The sequence below is a fragment of the Desmodus rotundus genome, chromosome 6 (genome assembly GCF_022682495.2).
Source record: "Desmodus rotundus isolate HL8 chromosome 6, HLdesRot8A.1, whole genome shotgun sequence".
NCBI lineage: Eukaryota > Metazoa > Chordata > Mammalia > Chiroptera > Phyllostomidae > Desmodus > Desmodus rotundus.
Genome location: NC_071392.1, coordinates 102106545 through 102131993, shown reverse-complemented (window position 1 = coordinate 102131993; position 25449 = coordinate 102106545). Strand labels below are relative to the sequence as shown.

The 25449-nt window shown below is 45.5% G+C and overlaps 1 protein-coding gene across 2 annotated transcripts in view; it reads right to left on the bottom strand.

Annotated features, from left to right (window-relative positions):
• The window catches only part of B4GALT5 (beta-1,4-galactosyltransferase 5), a 63261-nt gene that overhangs the window by 10482 nt on the left and 27330 nt on the right, over window positions 1-25449 (bottom strand). For both annotated transcript variants that reach the window (XM_024559816.4, XM_053926151.2), the window contains exon 2: window positions 5798-5932. In XM_024559816.4, the coding sequence (XP_024415584.1) occupies window positions 5798-5932 (135 nt within the window). The remainder of the gene's footprint in view (window positions 1-5797; window positions 5933-25449) is intronic.

Below are 25449 nucleotides of genomic sequence, written 5' to 3'. Positions count from 1 at the left end.
AACAGTCTCCGAACAGGGAAAGAAAGACACGGAACTCTTTCTGTCCTTTTAAGCTGTAGCTTTCCTGAAAAACACTACACCTCCATTTACATAAAGACATAAACCAAGTCGGCATTAACCCCAAAGGTAAAATTACACTTACACTGAAATGAATCCAAAGTTCTCGGTGCACACATGCACACCTGTCCTAAGCTAATTACCTTTTCAAATTACCTTTTGAAAAGGTAATTAATTATTATATTTTGCTGTGTATAATGCACATTTCCCCCCAGGTTTTTGAGGGAAAAATAAGGATGTGCATTATATGTGGGTAGTACTAATTCTGTATCTATTTAAATGTCTCTAATTCTTTTATTTATGATTATGCATTATAAGTGTAACTATAGAAAGCAATAACAATATCTGTATGCAAAGTAATACCCTGGAATACGATAATAGTTTTGTTTCTAAATATAAATAAATAAATAATTGAATTAAAAAATTAAAACGAAAGATTTTTTTCCCCTGAAAGTTTGGGCCAAAAATGCGGGTGTGCAGTATACTCCGGAGCGCGTTGTACAGGGCAAAATACGGTAACACTTCATAAAAGCTGTGTCAAAAACCCTCCGTACCAATCATTACTCTGGATGATTCTGATTCTGCTTCTTAATTACACACATGTGCTCTTCTCTTTAAAACAGCATCACAGAAATTACATTTTCCAAAGAAGGCAAGGAAATTCCCAGAAGTATTATAATAAGCATTTTCTTAAGCAAATCAACAAAAAACAGAAGAGAATAATAATCCTGGGCAATGACGATGACATAAGCAAAAATAAAAACAAAATCAGCAGCAACAACAACAAAAACACGTAGGAGAGGAGACAGTTGCTAACTTTAATAATCCTACGTTTGGGGGTTTAAAGTCACATAAATTCCTTTCTACTTCCTTCAAATACTGATATAACAAGCCTGGTAGCAACTAGCACAGAGCAAAACAGGACAAAACAAAACACCATATATTTTTTCCCTCTGGCTACTAAATAGTATAATTAAAAAAAAAAACCCTCAAATACACAACTCCTAAGTGGAAGTCCTCCATAATAAGCCCCGTAATAGTCATCTGTGGGAAAAACTTCTCAAACCCCCTAATTTCCTCATTTTTCATTTTAAGTTCTGGAGACACAGATTTTAAGGAAGTGAAAGAGGCGGAGGGCACTAATTGCTCACGGCCTGGTAGAACTGCATGGTCATCGTGGGGCCCAGGCCCCTTGTCCGGCCACCTAGGAAGGAGTGGACGCACGCAGACACCCCACAGGGACACCACACTGCCATGGCTTACTCTTCTGAAGCAGGCGAGGGCACTGCTGCAAGAAAAAAACAAGCTTGCTGGGTGTCCAAGGCCGCAGTTTTCCTTTCCATTTAAAGCTAATCTTCTCCAAATCTGGCCATGTTCTTCCAGCAAGGACGGTAGAAGGGCAAGAAGGCAGCTGTTCCTACACCTATGAAATGGGAGAACAACAGACATCCTTCCACCTACAGATTCAAATGGCCTACTTATTCAACTTTATCCCACACCAGTGGTCGAGCAGCTTTGGCTGCCATCAGAATCATCTAGAAGCTTTTAAAAATCGTAATGCCCAGGCTGACTAAATAAGAACTTCTGGGGACATGGTGTAGGCATCAGTATTTTATAAAGCGCCCCCCACCCTGGGGGTTCTAATGTGCAGTCATGGTTGAGGTGGCCACCCCAGTATGGGGTGTGGCAGAAATCTGCCTTCTCCCTTATGTTACCAAATCTAGCTGAGCTGGGTGTGGGAAGTGCTGTCCAAAAGACTCCAGGAAGAACCACCATTTTCCCCTCCCATTGAGAAAAACAAACAAACATTGCCTCTCTGCTTAGGAAACGCAGGCACTTGCACAAGCTAGGGAGATGTCACGGGGACGGCATCTGTCCGATAGGAAGAGTTAGCGCCCTTCAAGAGTCAGCGCTCTTGAGGCCCGTACCTGCAGCAGTGGGCCAGACACTCTCTGACCGTGCCAGGCAGAGTAGGCAGAGAACCGCTTTGAAATGAGTAAAAATGACTGGCTTTCACTGGATACACTTCCAAAGAAATGGTACTTCTTTTTTGAGACTGGCTAAAGATGTGTCAATGACAAAGACGCCCATCGAGACGGTAATCTCAGGATTAGGTGAGGAAGCTTTAAATGTGTTTTCTCAATAAATCTATTCACTCACACACTCAAAAATAATCTACTGAGTGTCTCTCGTGTTCCAGGCGGCGCACAAGGCACCGGGGACACAGTGGTTAGCAAGTCCCAGCCCCCTGCAGCATCGTCTTGCCACTCCTGTGTGCTTTGACCCCTTCATCCCTAAATTGGGGACACAGTCGTTACCTTACTGAGTCCTTGTGTGTTGGGAACCACCCAGCCTGGTTTCAGAGGCTGTAACCCCCCATGGTTAAGGCTGAATCAGAGTTGGGACCATAAGCCACTAAGGAGACAAAGCTTGTCTCCCTGGCAGGTGTGCCACCTCTGTCCACTTCACCCTGCTTGGCCCTGAGCTTGGCCAGTTAGCCAATGACGGGTAAGAATCCTCAAGGGAGGATCAACCTAAGACAGGCTCTGGTCACCAGGGATAAGCTCGCAGGGAAGGACTCGGGGGGCTGTGGAAAAAGGGGGCGATGGACCCTCGCCCCTCGGCTTTGAAATAGCCTGAGTCCTCATTCTGTCTGCAAGAAGTCTCCTAATCTCTTGGCTGCCTTACTTCCCTTGCCTGACTTAAGCCTGAAGCAATGACAGAGGGCAGTGCAGTCCTGTGCTGGGAGGGGCGGATTCCCTAGGGAATCAGGCCTAAGAAAAATACATACATTCCTGTGAAACCTACTTAATTTGTACCCTCAGTTTAAGAGATAAGGGTCCAGACCTGAGATGAGTCTGGCGCCTTAAGTTTTATGGCCCTCTAACTAATTGGCTGTAACTCAGAATAAGCCCTCAAAGTTCTCTGTAAATCATGTATTGTTTAACCCTTACTGGCTGACAATGATTGATGAGCTTTATCCGTATTCCTGTGTGAATGAACCTAATAAAAGCCCCTGGAGAGAAAGGCTCTGGGCCCTTCTCCTTTGAGAGAAGCGGCCACCTTTCCTCCCCAAGCAGATCATGTCTTGGTAGTCTTTTTCTTCATCCATGGGGGGCCGGGGGGCTGCGTTAAAGCCCCCCGACACTTGTGAGGATTCCATGTGATAGCATAATAACACAGCCCCCAACGGCAAAGACTTCCGATTTACAAGGGAAACAGTGACACATTAAACACAGAATGTATGACTCCAACTAGAGGGACGGGTGATGGGAAGAATGACTTTGGTGTATGGTAATTTGAGAAATGCACGCAAAGTCAAATAATAATGGGTCCCTGGGTATGCCATCTAAGGGTGCCAGTTCCTTCTGTGCTGTTTTCAAGGACAATGCGACCTGTGTTCTGGACGAGCCTGGGTGCAGGCTCGGACCTGCCGGGGTGCCCCTCTAACTTCGCAGAGAGAACAGACCGCCTCGCCAAATGCCCACAAAGACGTCCTAGCACCACCCACCCTCGGAGACGCACGGACACTTGGACCGGACAAATGTCATGGCAGCACAGACGTTCCTTTACCCAGAGTGACACAGGGCAGGGAGCTGTGGAACAGCAAAGGACTCCCCAGTCTCTCCACACACCCTGAAGCTGGTGTGGGTCAGGGTTGAGGGAAAGTCACATGACCAGGGCACTCACCCCCACACCCGAGGTGATTTGTGCTGCACGTGAAAGCCCCGCCGCCCTGACCGCGCCACACTCTAGACGACGCGTGTGTAGACCGCCTGCAAGCCGAACGCCCCACGCGACGCGTTGTGAACAAAAATGTGCCCGGCCTCCTCCCGCGACTTTGGGAGCTGCAGGGATTCCTCTTTCAGGCGTGGTTCAGAGCTCTGGCAACTTGTCCTGAGACCACAGTTCGGCTAAAAAACCCTCTCGAAATCGATTATTTGCTTTTTGAAAAAAGAAAAAGAAAAAGGAAGTACTAAAAGCATATCTGGTTTGCTACCTATGGTCCTTTGTTGCTGCTAAGCTGGCCAGCAGGATAGATCGATAAATTAGGATGTGGTCAATTTTGTTTTCGTTTTTTGAAGTTATTTTTTAAATTAATTTAGAGAGAAAGAGAGAAACATCGACCTGCCGTTTCACCCGCCCACGGCTTCATGGGTTCATTCTTGTACGTGGCCGAACGGGGGTCAACCCTGGAACCTTAGGGAAGCAGGACAACACCCTCAACAAATGAGCCGCCTGCCAGGACCAGGGTGCGGTCAATTCTAAAGGCTCAACTTCCCTTCAAGAGGCAATGTCTTCTCTGAGTTCTCAACTACCAGAGAATAATCCTCACCTGCAACATCTGCCAAGCACTTTCACAGTCTCCAGTGAGCTGTGGACTAACTTAGAACTCACTACCGAAGAAGGAAGGACTCATTTGAAGGGCGGACTACCTTGGAAAAATATACATGTTTTAGGGTGCGAGGCTTGAGCGAAAGCAGTAAGAAGCCATAGGAAAGCACATTGTCCTCAGTTACAGAAATAAGAGGCAAATCACGAGTGCTGAGCAGGATAAAATCTCAGAATCTACTTTTAAAATGGAAACCAACCCTGACTAGACTGGACAAGCCTCAAGGCTGGACAAGTCCCACTTAACCATCTGGAAATACTTCCTTTGTTCAATTTTTGGAAGAGTTAAAAAGAGACATAAAAAAGACAGCTTTCTCTCAAAGGTAAAGACCGGCCTATGTACACAGTCTTATAAAAACAGTCAAAGCTGTGATTCAGAAACAAGTTCTTATGATGTACTGTAGGCAGGCCATCTAACCTGTGCTCGTTTTCCCTCTTTATGTAATTAGTGCTTATAAAATAATAAAAGCCGCAGGTAAAAGTTCCAAAGAACGAGGCAGAAACGCCCACTCTCATGTCCATCGCTGCAATGGTTAGCTCCGCCGTCTGGAGCGCTTCCTTCAAGGCTGAAGGAATCTGACCACCAGACTCGGCCACGGAGCTGCCCCTGAACTGTAGTGTGAAAACGGCACCCGACTGGGGAGAGAAACCCGGGTGACCCAGTAAACTTCTTCCAGAAGCCATTCTTTAATCTGTGGGAACTGTCCTGAATGACAGGGTTATTACACGATAAAAGCTTGTTAAGCATTCATAAATAATGAGTCCTACTCGGTGGAACAAGTTCAAGTAGAGTCCAACAGGAAGAACTGAGTCGGAGCGACTCTTCCTGGGTGGCGACCAGGCTGCATTAGCTTTGAAAACAACAGGAACGTTGCCCTCACCACGAGCGACGCAAAGAACACAACAGACAAATCCCGCGATGTGAAGCCATAACATGGGTGCCAGGAAGTCCACCCCAAGTTCTGGCTTTCCTCACTGGCTGTAGGAATACATTTTTTTGTGAAATTACTTCCAGGAACAGCTTTTAGTGCTTCTGTTCTGCTGGTGTCCTACAATACGCTTAATTTGCCTCCTGGGGGCAGCCACACTGAAAAGGGGGTCTTTCCTCCCCATCCCTGAAAAGTATTAGGAGCAACAACGGAGTCATCTGTACACACTTCACATACTATTAGCAAAACAAACAAGGACTCGTTTTGCAAGAGCTTCTTGTCAGTGATAAGGTAAGACTCAGCCAAACCGTCCTGCTTCCACAACACATTTTGTTCCACCAGAGATAATTACCTGAACCGAACTTCCTTCTCCAGGGAGGAGACATTCTAAGCAGACCACGTCTGTGCTAAAAACATACCTGAGTCATTCACGCTGCTATTCCTCTTGGCGTAAGCACTGCGAACCACCTGCTCATACACCTGAGCACCTATTGTCCTCATGTTGTCCCGGATCAGAATGCCTTGAGCTTGCATCATGAAGAGGTAGGTGTTCACTGCGGAAGAGAGAAAGGAGGGGAACCACAGGTGAATTCCAAAGCAGCCATTAAAACAAAACATACAAAAAGCCACACATGACTTGGGGTTTGTTTGTTTTTAACCTCTCTCCGCTCTAAAACCCTACAAATGCCACAACTGTTTCCCATACTGGGTTTGACGATTTCAGGACACTGACATGCCTTGTGTAGCTAGTCGGATTTAGGGGGACTTTCTGTCGCTAGCCAGCAGTTTCCGAAAACACACACATTTAAGAAAGTATACTCCACCGGGTCTTCAAATACCTAATCTGTATTCTAGCAAGGTAGTGATCAGAAAGACCTTCCTGGAGCAATGAGAACATTTCAAAAAGATCTCTGATCTCTCTGAATCTCCTTCTCAATACTCCGTGGCTCTACACAGCAGTGAAGCCGGTGACTGCTCTGCCTAATGCAGCACGCAGACCCAGGTCCGGTCTTGGCTGCCTTTTGAAAGTGGTGGACTAAGGCCCCAGCTGCTTTTCTCTGGGGTGTCTGGGTAGAAAAAGAAGATGCTGAAAGAATGTAAGCAGTACTCACTACCCACCCACCTCAGCCCCACTCTCCAACGCAATGGGGGAAAAAAGCAGGGACTAAGTGCACGTGTCAACCGAAACATACTCGCTTTGCAAGATATACAAATATCAAATCCTGATACTGTACACTTAAAACTAGTGAGATGCTATACATCAATTGTATCTTAATAAAAACAGAAAACAAAAATCATATTCTTTACAAACGATTATTCAGATTAACTGCCCAATCACTGTCATTTTGCAAAGGGAGCTCCACTGGGTTTTCTTTAAGTCTCTCTGCCATACCATACGAAACTCAGAGATAAAAGAAGTGCATGTAATTCCTGCATTCCACGTGCACTCCCAAATACCATGCAATGTACGCACTTTCCCCTCACCGCTGCGAAAGGGGGTGTCTTACAGGGTGGGACCGTTACAAATCAAAACTCTGGTGCATGTTAGGGATCCTCTGGACACTTGGCTGGCTCCAGCCAGGCCCGGCAGGTGCTCCGCAGAGAGCCAGCGCCCCTCCAAACCCCTCTCCAAACCCTGTAAGCACGGCCTCGGGCTGCCCTGGCTCCTCACTTAGAGGCACTTTGTTGTTAACGTGGAACTTTGTTGAGTTTCACCATTACTTTCCCAGTGTCCTATACATAATGAGCACCACATAACTAAATGGATGAAGTTTAAGTCAATTTATCTCTGGCTATTGTGTTTGGAGCTAGTGCTGGTGATGGGGGAGAAACTGGGACCCGCCCACTGGCACAACCTCAATATCCAAAACCCCAGGTGGCCCCCATTGAAGGGGGACGTAAAATCTTTCACAAGATTTCAAATCATCTTTAAGGTATATCATGAGGCATAAACTAATAAACGAAGGAAGTCGATGTTCAGGATGCTTGCAGAAATGAGGTGGCACTGGCAAATCAGGCCGTGCGTAAAGTGCCAGGCAACCCGGTGCCTAACTTCTGGCGTGGGCAGAGAATGGCTCAGATCATGTTTATTCTGTAGCTGGAAAAAGTTATGGAAAAAGATAAGCTTCACAGCCTTTAAAAAGTGCACTTCTCTGAAGCATCTGAAAATGAGAGTTGCATCTCATTCTCTATTCACAGCCGGCAGCACGGTGCCTGGTCACAGTGGGTAGGCAGTCCATAAACACCTGCTAGACGTAAGATTTCAACTTCACCCCGTACCAGATTTCTAAAGTGGTTCTGCGGTGTTTTTTTTACCACTTGGGCTACAGAACATATACATTATACATATGATATGTAACTGCCCTGAAATCCTCCTTCCATTCCCCACATACTAGGAACCGGTTGTCTTCACTAATAAAAAACAAGTACTTGTTGAACACTGCGTGTAAAAGCTGTTAGTTCCTGCAAAAAACACACCACCTCCTTCCCCACAGATTTCCCAGTCTTCCCCGTGCTTTTCAGCTCCGCAAGGTAAAGGGCACTGCAGCCGAGCCCCTCTTTTATTTCTCCCTTTCTTAGTTCCAGAGTCCTGGTGCAGGAGTGCTCTAAAGTATTCTCTAACTCTGCCCTGCCTTTCTCCCCAGAGCTTTTTCAGGCCGGCTTCCCAGGCCCCACCCCGAGACAGATCCACTGAGTCAGGGAGCGGCTGCGGGGAACTGCGCTTGGAACCAGCTTGCAGGTGATGCTACGTGGTTGGTCTGAGGACCCCAATTCCAGAGCCACAGTTCCAGGGAACTTCAGTTACACAATCTAGGTAACGGTAGGTAACATTTATTGAGCACTTAATTACATAATTATCTTAAGAGGCAAGTAAACAATCCAATTTACAGTCAACTTCTAGGCCTCAGTTTCTCCACATAGGTGAACAGCAAAGTGGACTTGAATCAAATGGACCCACGCTCTAACCACTAGGCTTTAAGGCCTCGCTCTATCCATGCTTTAGCCACAATCTCCTCAGGGTTTCTTAAGGACATAGCTCTCAAATCCTTCTCTCTTACACAAAGCTGCCGAATGGATCTTTCTTGATTGCAGGTTTACCCACACTGCCCCGCTTCTGCGGACCCGCGGCGTCTCTGTCCTTTCTGCCATGCAGACCCTACTGACCCTTCAGACCCCCGTGTGCACACTTCTCGGGTCTTCCCCTTCTCCAATCTGAGTTCTGTGGCCGATGATCAAAAATGAGCCTTCTGTTTACATTTTGCCTTGTTTGCGAACAACTGTCTTGTGTCAGTCTTGTCATCCAACTAGTAAATGACACAAACCACATCTCATTACTGCTTTTTCTAATTATCCACAGGAATGAGCACAATGCTGAAAAAAAAATAAAAGGCTGAGGAAGTAAATTTCACACAACAAAAAAAAAAATCACAAACTTATGGACTTGGGATTGGATGGAATTTTAAAGACCACTTTTCAAAAACATCTAATGCTTTCACACCACCCCAAAACTATACCTTTTAAGAACACAGAGCCAGCATGTAAAATACAGCCATCTTCAAAGAAAATTTTACTTTAGGTTGGGTCCAGTATGGTTCCCCGTCGCTTTCACCCACTGGCTCTCATTCTGCCCCTTGACAGAAGGGTCAAAACCTTTTCACCCACTTCAGGTATTTTCAATCACCTTCACCTCCACCCTACACCGAACCCCCCCCCCCGCCCCCCAGGGTGGACAGCCCCGCCTCCTTCATGTGCCCCTCCCATGGTAGCATCACACCTCCCCCCATCCTGGCTGCTAGGCTCTGGCCTCTGGCCCTGTGTTCTACACCTGACAAAGGGCAGTGCCCAGGTGGGCAGAGGGGTACAGGGGCAGTGCGACATGTCCAGAGACCAGCAGAACTACCAGCAACCCCGTTCCATCCGTTACCAAAGCTCTGTCGTCCCAAGCCCCGTCTTGGAGATCCACAGTTCACAGGAACTGGAGACCAAAGAAATTCTCCGACACAGATGTTCAATGATCTAACCCACCACCCCCAAAAACAGCCCCCCAGCCCATAACAACTACTAACATCAAGCGATTCTCTGCAGAACTCACTTTGGGAAATTGTGTTAGACTTCCATTAACAGAATTCAAATCTTCCATTACATGGCAGGTAATCAATCAGTCGATAATTAATGAATGTTGTTGGAAAAGAGTGACACCATATTACTGATTCATATGAAGCTTGCTGGAGGCAAATCCTCAGGCTTTTTAGACGTGTTGCTGCTGAGCTCCCCTCTCCTGCTCCGGGCTCACACAGTTGGTCACAGACCCAACTGCGGGGCCTTCCAAGTGTCCCGCCTGACAGTGTTGGTGCTAAGTTCAGCCCGGCGGGCGCACATGCACACACTCTGCTTGTGATCTAAAATGTCCCATTTGAAATGCACATCTCTGTAAAGTAGGTATCATCTTCATTCTTTATTTTAGATAAGGAAAACCTCCAGAAATCACTCACACAAGGTCATTCGGTTAATGAAGTTAAAAATAGCAAGAAGGAAGATTCCACAACATTTTGATGAGCTTTTCTTTGAAAAAAAAAACCAAAACAAAACGGTATTTTCCGAGAATACGGCCCTGATCAACAGTGGCTGAATCACGGCTTTACACATTTTCTGAAGGTTGACACACAGCTATTAAATCCTCCATTGTTTCCATAGCTACTGAGCACTCTCTTCCCTAGGTGCTTTTCACACACAGCACTAGAACTCGTGGGGGGGGGGGGGAGACAACAGGGTAAGACATCACAGAATAAAAAGGTACAGACACAATTCCGTAAGAGATTATAACACAGTTTGATAATGCTAAAATAACATTTACTACAAGCGTAGGCTGACTAACAACTTTCTTACACTTCCATGAGAAATTGTAGTAATTATCCGGCCCCAGCATCTAAATGGCGAGCTCTCTTAGGACCACAAGCCGGTTGAGGAAAACACCCCCATTCAGGTTTACGTAGTGGGAAATTTCCAGCCTGAAGGCAACGTAAGCAGCCTCCGGCCGTGGCTTTAACTGGAGTTTCCGGGAGCAAAGCACTAGGTCTCGGGCAGGAAGACCACACTTCCCTCTCCATTAGCATTCCAGTCAGCCCCGCGTCCTCAGGAATCAGGTAACACAACTGTCACTTGAACACACATTCACAGATGCCACTGACTCATAAACATTCCTCACAAGATAATGAAACCTGACACATCTCAGATGAGGAGCAAAATGAGCCCAAGAGGAAAAGACAGTATTACGAGACTCTATATACTTCAGAGTTCATAACTTTTTAAAATCCTAAACACGTATATGCTCAATGCGTGTTACATCCGGCTTGGCCAGCTGCAAGTAGGAGAGAGCCATTCCCATCCTGACCACTCTCTACACTCGGTGTCTCACCCCCAATGCCCCCCCCCCCACACACATATTGTGCCTTCCCTGCTCCACGTTTCTAGTTAACATACTACATGTTTTCTGATTTGTCTGCTGTTACCTCCCCCACTAGACTGTGGGCCACAGGGGGGCAAGGAGCTTCGCCCCACCCCGGTGGCTAGAGCAGGGTGCCTGGGACACAGAAGCTGCGTCATAAATATCCGAATAAATGAGTATCTAAGTTGGGACAATTCTGAACTCACCGTGCCTGAGAAGGCAGGGCTCATGGGACTGCAGGTCTTTCCCTGGTGGTAGCGCCCTGCTCCTTTACGGGAGGAGCCCCAGATGCTGAGCATTAACCAGTGTCCCTGCGCCAGCCTGTTCCTAAGTTCAGCAATTCTTTTTTACAGTTTGGCAGAGCTGCCAAACAGATCAGCTTCCCCCATCGGCCAGAAATTTTCTGGTACTATCATTCCTCACGAAGCTGCTGTGCAACATTGCAATATGAGGAACGCTTCAAAACAGCCCCACACTGGAGAGCGCCCCAAGTCCATCTACAGGAGAACAGGTTAAACATTTGTAGCCTTGTCTAAAGAACTGGCCACCAGGCTGGGCTAAGTATACACTGTTGAGTTTTCTGTACATGAAAGTAATAAAAATTCTCCTTAAGGAAACCATAGCCTATCCGAATTTCGGCATACAGTGACCAGAACAAACAAAATCCAACTGCACACAGCCGCGTGGGTGAACCTCTCACACATCACGTGAAACGACACCACAGAGTACATACGGGATAACTCCACACACATAAAGTGCAAACACAAGCACAACTAACCCACAGGGACGGGAATCAGAGTGGGTATCGGAGCGGGGGAGGGTTCAAAGGGAGCTCCTGGTAATCTTTCATTTCTTGACCTGGGTGCTGGCTATCCAGGTATGCTCATTCTGTCAAAGTTCACCCAGGCATTCACGGATCTGCGCATATGCATCCAGTTACGTAGGCTGTACTTCAGTGAGGGAGCACGGGCGAGCAGCTGCCAAATCGTACTGTGAGGGCGGGGTCAAAAATCCCCACGAAGAGGTGACTCCAGGATAAGGTCTTGAAAGAGCTCCGAAATAGGAATGGGAACAGAACAAATGAAGGGGCCTAAAGATGGGGGCAGGGGGGATACATTTCAGGAACTAAAAGCAGTTCGGTATGGCTGGAATGAAGGGTATGTACTGCAACAGCGCGAGAGGAGGCTCCACAGAGAGGCAGCAGGATCACAGAGGGCTGTGTGTGCTACACTTAGGGATTTGACATTGAAGAAATGGCCCAGGATCAGATTTCGGGTGGGCCCACTAGGAGGTATCAGTCAAAACAAGAAAATTCACTCCACCGCAAATTCAGGGCTCCGGATAAAGATTTGAGCTTTTCAGCATCCAGGCAAAAATTCCTTAAAGGGAGGAACTTCTTTGGATGAACTGACTAAATTCTCTACGTAGAATCCCATTTGGTTCCTGAAAGCTGGGTGTCCAGTTCTTATCACAGGCTGTATTTTTGTTTTCTGCATGACTCAGCAGGAGGAATAACACTGTCTGCCAAGCCTTGGGACAAGCAGATGGAGTGAAGGTGTCGAGATACAAAGCTAGGTTCGCCAATGCTGACCGCAGCCAGGGACAGCTGGGGCAGGGGGTGGCCATCTGACAGCAAAGATGCTGCTCAGCATTTGGGCGGGCCAGCCGGACCAGGTGTTCTTTCCCTGCACCTACTTGCACCATGCCTCTTTGTTCTGAAAACCCCTCACAGACCACACAACGTGGGAGTTACAACCGAGCCAAGCACACTCCATGGAAACACTAGAACAAACCTACGGACCACGGGTGACACCCGGGTTCATAGGTCCACGCTTTTGAAATAAGATGAGGGATGGTGAAACGGGGAGAAGGGAACAGAGCAGAAAAGGAATAAATAGAAGAAAACAGGAAGTCTCCCTCCTCCCACAATAAGATATAAGACAAAACAAAAATTAAGGGGAAACAAAGAACAGAAATGTGTCCTAGGAATGTTGATTTTTGATTTTGTCACGCTAGAGTATCTGCAAAACCTACACTACCTATTTTGACCAATATTTTCTGAGAAAAACCGGAACCTGAAAAACAACTGATCTCTACCCCCCAAATCAGAGGGGATCAGTGTGTACTGCTTTGCACAACAGATGCTGTACAAAGACTAAATCCACCTTTTCTATCATACAGAGATGGAGTCCTGTAAAAAGTATGCACTTCCTTTCTAAGCACCTGTACGCGTCATCTCATTTCACCCTCACGAGACACCGAGACACTGAGAGGTAGGTTATTACCCCCATTTTGTAAATGAGGGGACTGAGGTTGAAATAAGTAACGACTAGGTGGAGCCAAGATGTCACATGTCTTTGTCTCCAGAGGCCAGGTTTTTAACAAGGTGCTCTGTCATCCCTCAGGTTCCCAATGCCTAGAAACCTCTTGCACGCGCAGCTCTCACTCCCACACTTTGCTTAGCGGTTCCTTTTATCTGGATCTTTACTGTTGATTATCTTTCACGTGACTGGCCTATCGTTTCACTTCAGTAGTGGGTTCCAGTGCTCATAATAGAGGATGGTGCATCCTTAAAGTTTTATTAAGTTTTATAAAAATTTTATTAAGTTTTATAAAAATTTTATAAGTTTGAGGTTCTAATGTGAATCCTGGACTTTTTACTTTTCAGATCTACTTAAAATAATATTGAATGATACTCATCCTATACACTGAGAGATATTAAGATCCAAGGTTGTGGGTGACACATTAAGAAAGAAAAGAAAGATTTTCTTTTTTTTTTTTTAGATGCAAGAAATTTTTTGACAACAAATTTACACCCTTTGGCACATCTATTTTAATGTTATGGAGCAACTGCATGATAATTTTCACACAAAAAGTGTTTAAAGAAAACTGTGTTGGGGGTGAAGGGAGGAGAGACATTGAGAGAGTAAGGAATCCCAACAATTACTTTTTGGTAAAAAAAAATTTTTTTTTTGATGTGAGAGAGAAACAGTGATCAGTTGCCTCTTGCACTCACCCTGACTGGAGACTGAACCCGCAATCTAGGTATGTGCCCTGACTGGGGATCGAACCCACAACCCTTCGGTTTACAGGACAATGCGCCAACCAACTGAGCTACACTGGCCAGGGCAGGAAAAATTTCATTTGCCACACCTTTTGCTTTACTCATCCTTCCCATTTGAGGCATTTGTTATGTTTCTCCCCAAATTCTGAACAGTATGATCAATGACCAACATCCAGAAGTACACACACAGGAGAGAGTCAGCAAACGAGGAGGCCCAAATCTCTCAAAATAACCTGAATGTAACCCTGGGTCAGAGAAGACGATACGCCCCCTCTCTGGTGCTGTCTGCATGGAATGCCTGCACCTACTCTGCCTTTGCCCTGCCCTGGAGGCAAAGTCGCAGAGTGGGTACAGCTGTCCCTGATGCGACTGTGCCGAGAGACGCAGGCCAGCAGAGCAACACCGCTCTCTGGAGCTCACTGGAGACAAAGGCTCTGCCCACCTCTCCCACCTAGCCTCTCCCCTCTGCCCACTGACCAGGCGGAGCCAGGACTCCTGCCCCTGCTGACTCCTCCCCTCTGCATGAACGAGCTCCGGTGACAACTGCTCATACCAAGCTCCAACGGTTCTCTCCGAAACTTTTCCTGACAGCACTCCACCTCCATGATGAGAGCGGTCTTGGCGCTTCCCCAACTGATCCATAAACTTCTATCCATGACCACGAGAAATCTGAGCCTGTCTCTTCCAGCATGCTGTAACTCCTTAAGAGTACAGACAGTCTTACCCTTTTCTTTATCTACAACATCTGATAAGTCGTAGACACTCAGCTATTGATTAACGAATTACAGCTCAGCACGAAGCATGCTGTGGCCCTTGGGGAAGGTGCCTTGTTTTCTCAAGTTAGAAGTATACTGATTTTTCTACAACCACTGAATAAAGCTTCTATAAGCCAGAAAAGGGCAGAGTGAAACTGATCCGTGACCCACTCTGCTGGTGTGAGTGTAAACTGGTCTAACCCTTTGGGAAAGCTATTTGCAAACTCAACAAAGAGCCATACCCTCTGATCTAACAATTTCAAATAAATTACCGTAAATATAAGGACATTCTGTGCACGAATTTTTTATTAAATTATTTCTAAAAGCAAAAACTTGGGAAACAACTCAAAAGCAACAAAACAGAAGACAAGCTGATGCCTACACTTGATAGCGTCTCATATAGCTTTAAAAGGAAAAGCTATAAAGCCTTATAAACAGAACAAATGTAGAACACCTAGCACAGACCATCACGCTCTTAACCCCTCAAAAGAATCTTCCTTCAAAGGAAGAAAGGTGGAGGGGCAATTCCTGGACTGAGGAGGCCAACAACAGCGGTGTGAGTCCTGTCCCTGGCTGGCTTTGGGGTGCTCTCCAGACCTCGGTCACCCCGGCTGTAAGACAGTGTTACTGCACTGGGCACGGTTTTCTCAGTCTTTTTAACCAAGCCCTGACCCCCACTGCCGACACACTGAAAAGACAGGAGAGCCCCTGAAGTGCAGTCCGAGCAGGTGTCGCCAGAGCCACAGAGAGGTCTGCAAGTGAAAACCCGCGTCTGTGTTTATGCTGAATTTCCAAAATATAAATTATGTCATACTGACCATGCTTTTACAGGCTACACAAACCCGTCACTTCCGGTTCTGCCCTTTCCCTTTGCACCTTGAGACTCACTCCACGGCACAGACCTTCTCAACTGAAAACCCCACAATACGAGGTGCAGTACGGTGTGGGGAGCAGTCAGGAACGCCGTGTAGCCGTTCGGGGCCAGATGGCTACCGGACTCGCTGTGCTCAGCCACTCTGTATGGAGTGCAGCTGCTGAGTCACTGTGCTGTACACCTGAGGCTAACACAATAGTGCATGTGAAGTATAATTCCAATCAATTTAGAAATTAAAATAATAAAACGAAACCCCACAATTATAATTTCATTGTTTTCTCCTCTCTAGCCTTTGGAAAATTTGGCTGACATACATCTCAGATTCACACCTGCTCCCTTTCCACAGAGGGTTAGAGTGTGACTGCCTCCACAGTCGGTCCTTTCCAGAACAATGGGGCCCTAGCTTTCTCCGTGACAAAGCTGGGGAGTGGTGCCTGAACTAGATAGAAAAGCACGTTCCCACACCACCTCCTCCTCCATACTCTCCGGTCAGGAGATTGTACTGGAGCGGACATGGTCACAGAAGGGCTTCCAGTTCTTTCTGTTTCCGTTCTTCCTCTCTTACTACGCTGAAAAACAGTGTTTTAGTGATGATGGAAAAGAATGCAATTCCACAGAAAAAAGTTGCATTTTTCCAACTCTGAAGTGCTCTCTGCCTACAACAAAGTTTCTTCTATGCCTCTGCAAATATGGAACAGAATTTTAGGATAAAGCTAGAAGTTGCTTGTCTAAATGATTCAAAAGGATGGTCACAACGAAGGTTGGTGAGGACTGGGTAACAGGCACCTCATGCCTGTCGAAAGGGATGTAAATCGGTGTAACCCCCTGAGGGCCACCTGGCGGCAGGGATCAAAGAGAAACGCTCGCAGTCTTTAACCCGACAGTCGCCACGTCCAGGTGCTCACCCTACAGAAATAACGGGACAAAGAAGAAGTGTGTCCCAGGACGTCTATCTTGGCATTAGTAAAAAGCTGTGTGGTTCAGAAGGAGCCGCACCAAGATGTGCCTCAGTGACACGCAAGTCACATGGAGCCGAGGGAAATTTCAGCTTCACGCTCAAAAGAAACTTCGGCCCCTCCCTTTAACTACATAGAACTTGAATTAGGGGCCTTGAGCATTCAGAGATAACTTCCTTTGACCTATCTGTAGGGCAGGGCAAGCTTCCATCTACTAAACATCTGTTCTCATTCATCCAAAGACCCTGTGAAGCTCCCAAGGGATTATCACATCCCTAGCTCAGGATGTCCTAGACTCAACCCCCTCCTCGTCTGTCTCCGACCCTCTCCCGAATGTGGAGTTCTCATACAACTGTATGTATTAAACTCGGCTATTTTTCTTTGCTAACCTGCCTCATGTCTATTTGATAATTAGACCAGCCAGAAGAACCTTGAATGCAGAGGAAATTTTGTTCCTCCCCTACAGAGCAAAACCGTAAACCTACCTCAACGTGCAACAAAAGGGAACAGGGAACCCCCTGGCTGGGTTGCTCCGTGGTTGGAGCACTGTCCCAAACACCAAAAGGCTGCGGTCCCGATTCCCAGTCAGAGCATATACCTGGGTCATGGGTTCCATCTCTCGTCAGGGAGCGAGTGGGAGACAACCAGTCAATGTTTCTCTCTCTCCCTCCCCGCCCCCTCCCTTCCTCTCTCTAAAATCAATAAATGTATCCTCAGGCGAGAATTTTTTTTAAAAATTTAAATTTTAAAAGGGGGGCCGTGGTCTAGGAGAAAAAATTATGTTAACATCGTATCATGGAAAACTAAGCAATCATTATTTCATTTTGAAAAATCCTATTGAATAACAATGTACATGGTATATCACATTTGTGTTACAGAAAAAGACTGGAAAATACATGCGTAAAACAATTTTAGAAGCTGTACATCTAGGTGTTCATTGTGTCATCTCTGCTTAGAATCACGGGCCATCAGCACTTTATTTTCGTCGTTACTATGTAGCATTTCCACAGCTGTCAGAAAACTCTTGCAGTAACCAAATCTGTTTGAATGTACCCCAAATTCCAAAGTTTCTGGAGGTACTGAGAATGCCTTTTTTATACAGCGCCTATTCAGTATCTGCGAACACACTCCAGGAGTGCTGCCTTAAGACGTGTCTCTTTCCTTCTTTTCTTTTTTTAAAACAACAGTCCAGTATTTTTAAATGGGGGCACAAACGACTGCAACCAAGCTTTTGCCTTCTGAGGGGTCCCCCGTTGCCTGGGCCAGGCCGGTAAAACCACGGGTGTCACTCGTGCTGAAAGCCTGACACCCAACCCAGATTTAATGCTCGATCTGACTGAGGTTTCAGGCTCTCCCCAAAACACCATCTTAATCAACCAGTCTGGAACTTTCTGATCTACACCAATGAGCTCATCTGTCACTTGGGACTGCTGCATCCCCATAGAAAGAGACAATGTGCACGATAAAAACCCTTCCACTACCCGCCCCCCACACAAAGATGTCCTTTATTTCCTTCCGTTAACAGCCCCCTTGCCCCACCCTTCTTCCTGCGAAAACCTTCCACTTTGTGCAAGCCCTTGCAGTGACCTTTGAGTTGCTACATGAAACGCTGCCTGATTCATGACTTGCTCAATAAAGCCAATCAGATCTTCAGATTTACTCCTTGAGTTTTTTTTGAAACAACGCACAAATAATCTCCCCAATTCCAAACTATTATCCCACCTACCCCCAAATGATTCTTAATTTTCTTGAAACTGCTGGTGTTTCTCATTCTACCTCCACTAAGCAGGTCTCCTCTGCAGGGCTGACAACCCCGAAGTAGTAGTCTTCCATGGACAGTACTTCGGCCTCCTTCCTGATCCTCTTTCAGAAAGGAGATTACTTTCCACGCCACGAGGATAATATATTATAACCATATTACCGTTAGCGGGAAGATTATAACAGGCTAACGGGGTTATCTACTTTGGGAATTTAAGCGTTTGCAGAAGGCATTTTTCTAGCCAATATTAATACCCAAATTGTCAAAACACATGAAGTCAGAGCCGTGATTTCCATGGGAAGGTAAAAATTACCAGAGGAAGCAAGTGACAATGTCTCAGCTCTAAGGCAGCGATGTTCAACCTCCTCCATCTCATGGCGCACATAAACTCATCACTAGAAGCCCACGGCACACCACAAAATGTATTTTTCACCCATCTGACAAAAAAAACTAGGTGTAATTTTGACTCATCATACCAGACGGCTATTGTGTTGGTTGGTGTCACCTTTTTAATTTGGCAGTCTAAGGGAAAAGAGGTCAGTGCCCCTGACTCAGTAGTCCGGTACTGGGCATCTTAAACATTATGGTGGCTCACCAGTTGGAAATCACTGCTCTAAGGCAGAAACACACAGCAAAACAAGGTCTGCCCCCACAGCTGAGAAATTCTTCCTCCAGTTCAGATGAACTGGACAATTCGTGAACATCAAATTATAGTCCTAGAGAGGAATCCTCTGAGCCATGAGGAGCCCTGTGCTCATTTGCTGTCGTCCGTTACATCGCTCTGTCTTTCCCTGGGTCCAGAATGATCGGATGTTCACTTTGTTTCTTCAGCAAAGTCACGTTCACCAGATAAAGCAATGTGAGACCCACTAGGTCCACAGAAACAGAGAAGATCCACCCTACTCTACAACGGAATATTGGAAAGCACAATGCAGGGTCAAACTTTTAAGACTATTCTGGAGTATTAAAAAAATAAAATTCTTCCTGGAGATTACTTGATTGCAAAGGGGAAAATGCACATTTACAGTGGAGAGATCAGAAGGCAGCACCTGACTAAGGAATCAAACGGGGCATCACTACCACTGGGACAAGCCAGTATGAACTTCAACGTATTCTTGCCCAAAACTTTTAACCTACATCTAATCAAGTTTTTTTTTAAGATCTTATTTTTTTAATTTTAGAGAGAGGGGAAGGGAAGGAGAAAGAGAGGGAGAGAAATGTCAATGTGTGGTTGCCTCTCACGTGGCCCCCAGTGGGGACCTGGCCCACAACCCAGGCGCATGCCCTGACTGGGAATCGAACCAGCGAACCTTAGGTTCACAGGCTGGCACTCAATCCACTGAGCCACACCAGCCAGGGCTAATCAAGCTTTTAAGCCTTCTTTCTGTTGACAAAAATACAGGGGATTAAGGAACACATCAAACCGACACCCGGCAATCCCAGAGTGCAGACAGTCTATAAAACAACTGGCCTGGCCTCTTCGAAAAGGTGCTGTTGGATAATGGGGGAGTCGGGGTGGGAGGCACACAGACCTGAGACCAAAGAGACACAATCAAATATGAGGTGACTTGGGGGGTAAGAGCAGCTATAAATAACATTTTGAGCACCACTGCAGAAATTTGGACATGGACTGGATATTAGAAGATATGAGGAAAGTACTGTTAATCTCCTTAGTGATTATAATAGTATTGTGGTTATATAGGAGAATATCCTCATAAAAAAAATTCATGCTGATGTATTTAGAGGTTATTGATCTCCAATTTAATTTCCTATGGTTAAGTGGGGAGGGGGAGAAAAACAGAGTTAAAATAAATAAAGCACAGTGGTAGTAACTGTTGATTCTAGATGGAGGGTAATGCGCTTACGGTGTTCCTCTTTTAACTAGTCTGTATGTTTAATTCTTTTTCACAATAAAAAGTTGGAGAAGAAGTTTGATTTTGGATGTATCTAAACTGTCAACTAAAATATACTAGTGCCATTCTAATATTAAGAATCCTGTAAACGTGTCACCAATTATATGATACAGGGAGCAAATGCCATAGAAATGTTCACATCAGAGGTTAAAGCATTCAGTAGCTATTTTAATTCCCCACCACCTCAATTCTTTATTTTGTTTTTGGAACCAAGAGTTGTATTTACTCTTTAGATATAATTCCATAAAAGCGCTGAAGAGAAATTATATGTAAATCTTCCTGTTACTTCCTCACTTTATTTTTGAATGGCTTTCCACTGCTTTCAAGGTCAAGTTCAAATTCCTCATGGGTAACATAACTCAGAAGAATCCATAAAATCTGGCCCAGCCTCTGATCTTGCCACTCCCCAATTCCAGCCACAATGGACATCAGCGATTCTCTGACACTAATCAAGATCTCAAACAATAAGCTCCTATTATCCAAAAGTTAAACACACAGAACTTGAGATGAAGAAAAGGAAAATAACCCCAGGAAAAATACACTATCCTAACAAAAGCCTGAGCTCAGGATGAAAAGGGAGAGGACGGGGAAAAGATTCCAGTGAGACCACACCCCGCTGAGCATCCCTCTCCTTTCACATGCAGCATTCCTATGGCTGACTTGTCTGGGGACCGCTCCAACTACATTTGCATTGTGGAGGGAAAAGAGGCCACACCCTAAGCCCGAGGGACTCAGGGGAGGCCACAGGGCAGGCCTCACACACTCAGAGACTGAAAGTAACCTCACAGGACGGTCTGAAATTAAAACTTAACTGCAAGTGAGTCATAGCAGGTAGTCACACCCTAGGCCTGCAGCTTCCTTGACAAAGGTCAGTCTTTACATTAACTGAGCCTATTGTATCTATAATAACATACACATTTTAGGTTTGATCCAATCTCAAGACTTCCCAGCTTTGCTTTCTCTTGCCTCATTAATATATCACCAATGGATTTCATGTAAACCCTTTACGTCTCCTCCTTTGATTTTGATGTATAAATAAGTGGTAAAACTGCCATTTTTCTGGAGCATTTTCTCCATCGGTTGAGATTTTGCTTCCCAGCAATTGTCATCAGTTTGGCTCAAATAAACTCATAAAAATTCTCTAGAGGTTTGGACCTTTATGTTAGGGTGTCACCCACAGAAAAATGACTAATTCCTGAGATTGGCCTTACTCTAAGACTAAAATCAATTCCTAGGCTTGTACATCCCACAAAAAAAAAAAAATAATAATAACCCATTGCAGAGATTAAGGGTTAAACCTCAGCTGCTATTGACCCTCCGCTGGCAATCCTGTAGCACTGAAATGCCACCAAAATTAAATTAGGGTGCTTTATAATAGATTTAGCACTTTGTTTTTAAATATTAACAAGACTGCCAGAGGGAGTAAGTTTATCAAGGGATAAGAATCCTAGCAGTACTGGCTCAGAGGCCAATTAACATTTCCCACCACACCCAACAACTAGAGTCTCTAGGGTTCAAGGTTGCTTAAGACCCTGTGGGTTTGTCAATAGAGGCCTCTGCCCGATAACCTATTACATCCAATGCATTAGAGGCCCCGAGCACAGGGAGGCAAAGCCTGCGCTATTATAACCGCCTACCTGTATTTTATCTTGCTGCTTCTGCGGCCTGCAGATCCCAAACCTCGGCTATTGGATTTTTAGTCTCTCTTCTCACCTTGGCTTTCCCTTCTCACAGCTATGTTTATAATCAGCAAATGTCTACCATTCGGAGACTGTCGGTGGCCATCTGTGCTTTTCACAATTAGATCACTGTTAAAAAGGAGCAAAATTTTCAGCTCTAGACTTTATTTCAACAACCTGGCAAATCATTAAAGAGGTGACAGCATGACTTCATCTATCGAGCAGGGTCACTGTACTAACGAGGCCACCCCCCATCAAGCCTAACTCCTGAACTCACACAACTGCAGGCCCTTAGGTGAGAGTTTTATTACCGCCTCTCCCCCCGCAACCCAACCTGGGTCCTCCCAAACAAAGCTTGGTACTTTCTGGGTCTCTGCTCATAAAATGACTCAGCTCACTGATGGGGTAACTGATGCATTTTTAAGGGGGTAAAATATCAAGTAAAAAGTGAATTTAAAAAAGTATTGTTCTAGAAAAGCTGTGAACTATAGAAAAATAAACTAAAAACTCACCTAAAGAAAAAAAAAGATCAAGTAGCACCAAAGATAACCTTCCACCTACATGACCCCTTTAAAGGGAGCCAGAGAAAGATTTTTCTCGAAGTGTCTTTTGCTAATTTGTGGTTAGGGCACAACACATTTCGGAAAACGATGCTCACGGCGGGACAATAATATGAAGTAATTTTATGAGATTATGTCTGCATTTGTGCTAAATAATTTATGCTGGGAGTGGTAATAAAAGCAAAAATGAAGTTAAGCTATTGATTAAAGACTGTACTAACCCTGTCTCCCAAAAAAGTGAGGATGAATGAGTAAGAATCTTCAAGACAGCACAAAAACCCTACGGATTGATCTCTTCCTTGTAAAAAGTCCATTGCTCCTATGGGCAACGCTTTTTGCACTTGGCAGTGGTGGGGTGTCTGCGAAATCTGTGAAGGCCTGGGGTCCCAGGGCGGGTGCAGGCACATGCAAAACTACCAGGAAGCCTGCTGAAGGGAGGAGAGGCACCACAGACAGAGGACAGTGGAGGGCCTGTCCTGGCCCGGACAGGGAAGAACTACACGCAGCCAAGTTTTCACTCTTTAAAAGAACAGATTAAACAGCATTCATATTCTGTGTTTAGGATGCCTCATGCCTGCTGCTTTCTCATGAGTAATGAAGGGGAGTCATCCTGAGAAGCGGAGAATTGCTTCTACCTACATAAAAACATAACTATTCCAAAACTATGGGACTGGGGCACCCCGATGCCACCCTAGGAAGTATGTGTGCCTATCTTTCAAAAGGTGTTATAGTTTTGCCGACTTCTTTGTTCCTCGCGGTATTTTTATAGCCTTTTCAGAAAAAAACCTTAAGAGTATTAGAGAGCACTGCAACTTCCTGATGTCACCTGGGAAACACGGGCTAGAGAAAGAACCAACCACAAGGCTTCAAAGGTAGGTTAGTCACAACTACACTACCTATTGTGCAAAGCTGAGCTGCACACAACTGTACAAGTTCATCTTGAGTATGAGACTTCTTCACACAATCTCCGTGCCGAAAGTCTGGCCCTAAGAAAACACTACAGATACTCAGTCTGGTAAAAGGCTCCTATTCTCCTTCCACCCCGTAATCCCCCCTGAGCACCACACCCCTACTCCAGTTTCTCCAAAGCAGCACTATTCTTTAATCCACTGAGAACGTCCACTTTGGCTAAAGTGTACGGTTACCGTAGTGCCCGCTACTCATCAGTAACTCGATCTGGAACTCATGACAAGCATCGAGCAGCAAGTGACGAGTGATGAAGAATTTTCTCTTGTGGGGCAGTGTTGTGTCTCCTATGAGTTCTAGCAAGTGTGACCAGTCCTGAGCAAGCGCGAGTGCTGACAATCTTTTTTCTCATCAGAATGTGATGAGTACAGGGTTTGACAAGTTCTGAAGCTGACGAGTACCAAGGTACGACTCTATTTCCAATTTTTCATCCCCTTTCACACATTCAGACTGAACACAACAATCTCTGATCTCAAAAGCTGGTGCAAACACTTGATGGTGACCACGTTAAAGTAAGGCTTCTTTGCCCTGATGTGTGTGGCTCAGCTGGTTGGAACATCATTCAGTAACCAAAAGGTTGCAGATTCGGTTCCCGGTCCGGGCATGTATGGACCAGAATAAAAAAGAAAAAAAAGGAAGGCTTCTTTGATTCTATCCAATCTACTTCTGATCTCTGAATAGAGAAAGAGTGTAAACTGCATTTTTATTACGCAGCTGAATGGATGACACAAAAATTTAGTATCACCAGAATGCAATACAAAGTAAGTCATACCCTCCAAAATGACATGCAGATGTGGCTGACAGGATAGGTAAAATATCTTTTAAATTTTATGTCAGCATGTGCTGTGAAAGACATTTTGTACCTGAGGACACAGAGTAAACAAATTTTATTTCTTCAGAGCACAGAGGAACAGCAGGTAGAGAATCAGATGACACTGGAAGGGAGCCTCTATCTCACCTGTCCTGATATGTCATTCAGATACAGCCTAAGGCTCCTGGGCTAAATTAAAAGTTGAAGGTCAACTTGGTTATTCATTTCCCGGAGGCAGAACAATGGAATCAAGACAGAAAAGCAGAACCAATCCTGGAACTCCAACAGGACTGAATGCATGTCAGAGCATTATTCATGGTCCAGGACAGATGGGTAATAATTTTGCTGGACAAGAGTTTAGGCCCTTTCTGGAGCTGACTCATCTACTGTTCAAAGAATGCAGGTGCCACCCTATTGTAGCCACAAGCTAGGCACCAGCCCTGGGTCCTTAGGTGGATACATCACTGGTGTGGGCACTGCCTCTGTGGGCAAGACTTAAAGCCAGCTGGCTGTGAGGTCTTGAAAGAAGCCTACCAATGCATGCCTGACAAGACGCACCATCTCTGAGCCCTGGAAGCCGTCCAGGAGCTCGGTCTTTGTGAGGACAGAGTGAGACAGGACACGTACCAAGGGCACACTCTCATCAAACCTCCTCCTTGCTCAGGCCTTATTCCAGAAAAGAAAAAATAAATAAAAGAGTAAGGGGTTTCGTTTAATTTTGGTGAAGTAGATATGATTTCAACTTTATAGAAAAAGAAGCCAAGAGACAAGCACTGCCTTGATGTGGCTTAAAAGCTCCCGCTAAGTTTGTCATGAAGACCTTGGAGGTCCTTGGCCTCCACGTGTACTTCAGCACGCTGTTGCTGCTGCTACTGCTAACGAGCAAAGGGGAACATCCTCAGAGCTCCAAGAGCCCAAAGCAAAGTCCCCTCCAACCTCCCTGATGTATTAATGTAATCCTTTGCCTGCTAATTACATAAAAAAGAAAGATTTTAAAATCGAGGGCCAAGACCCAAAGCTAATCACAACTCAAAAGGAAAGAACAATGGATACTGTGGTCTTCCTTTTCAACTTTGATGACAGCTGACGTTTTCAGCACTGCTCGGGTGACTCAGTGCGTGATGGGAAATGACCTGCAAGGCCTACTGGAAGGACCCACACCAGGGCTGTGTCTTGGAAATAACCTCTTGCTTCTCATTTTCTTCTCAAAAATTTTTTGACGAAGGTTTTACTTTTTGCAATTGCCAGTCCTGAAGTGGGATTTTTCATTCTAGCCTTCATCATTCTC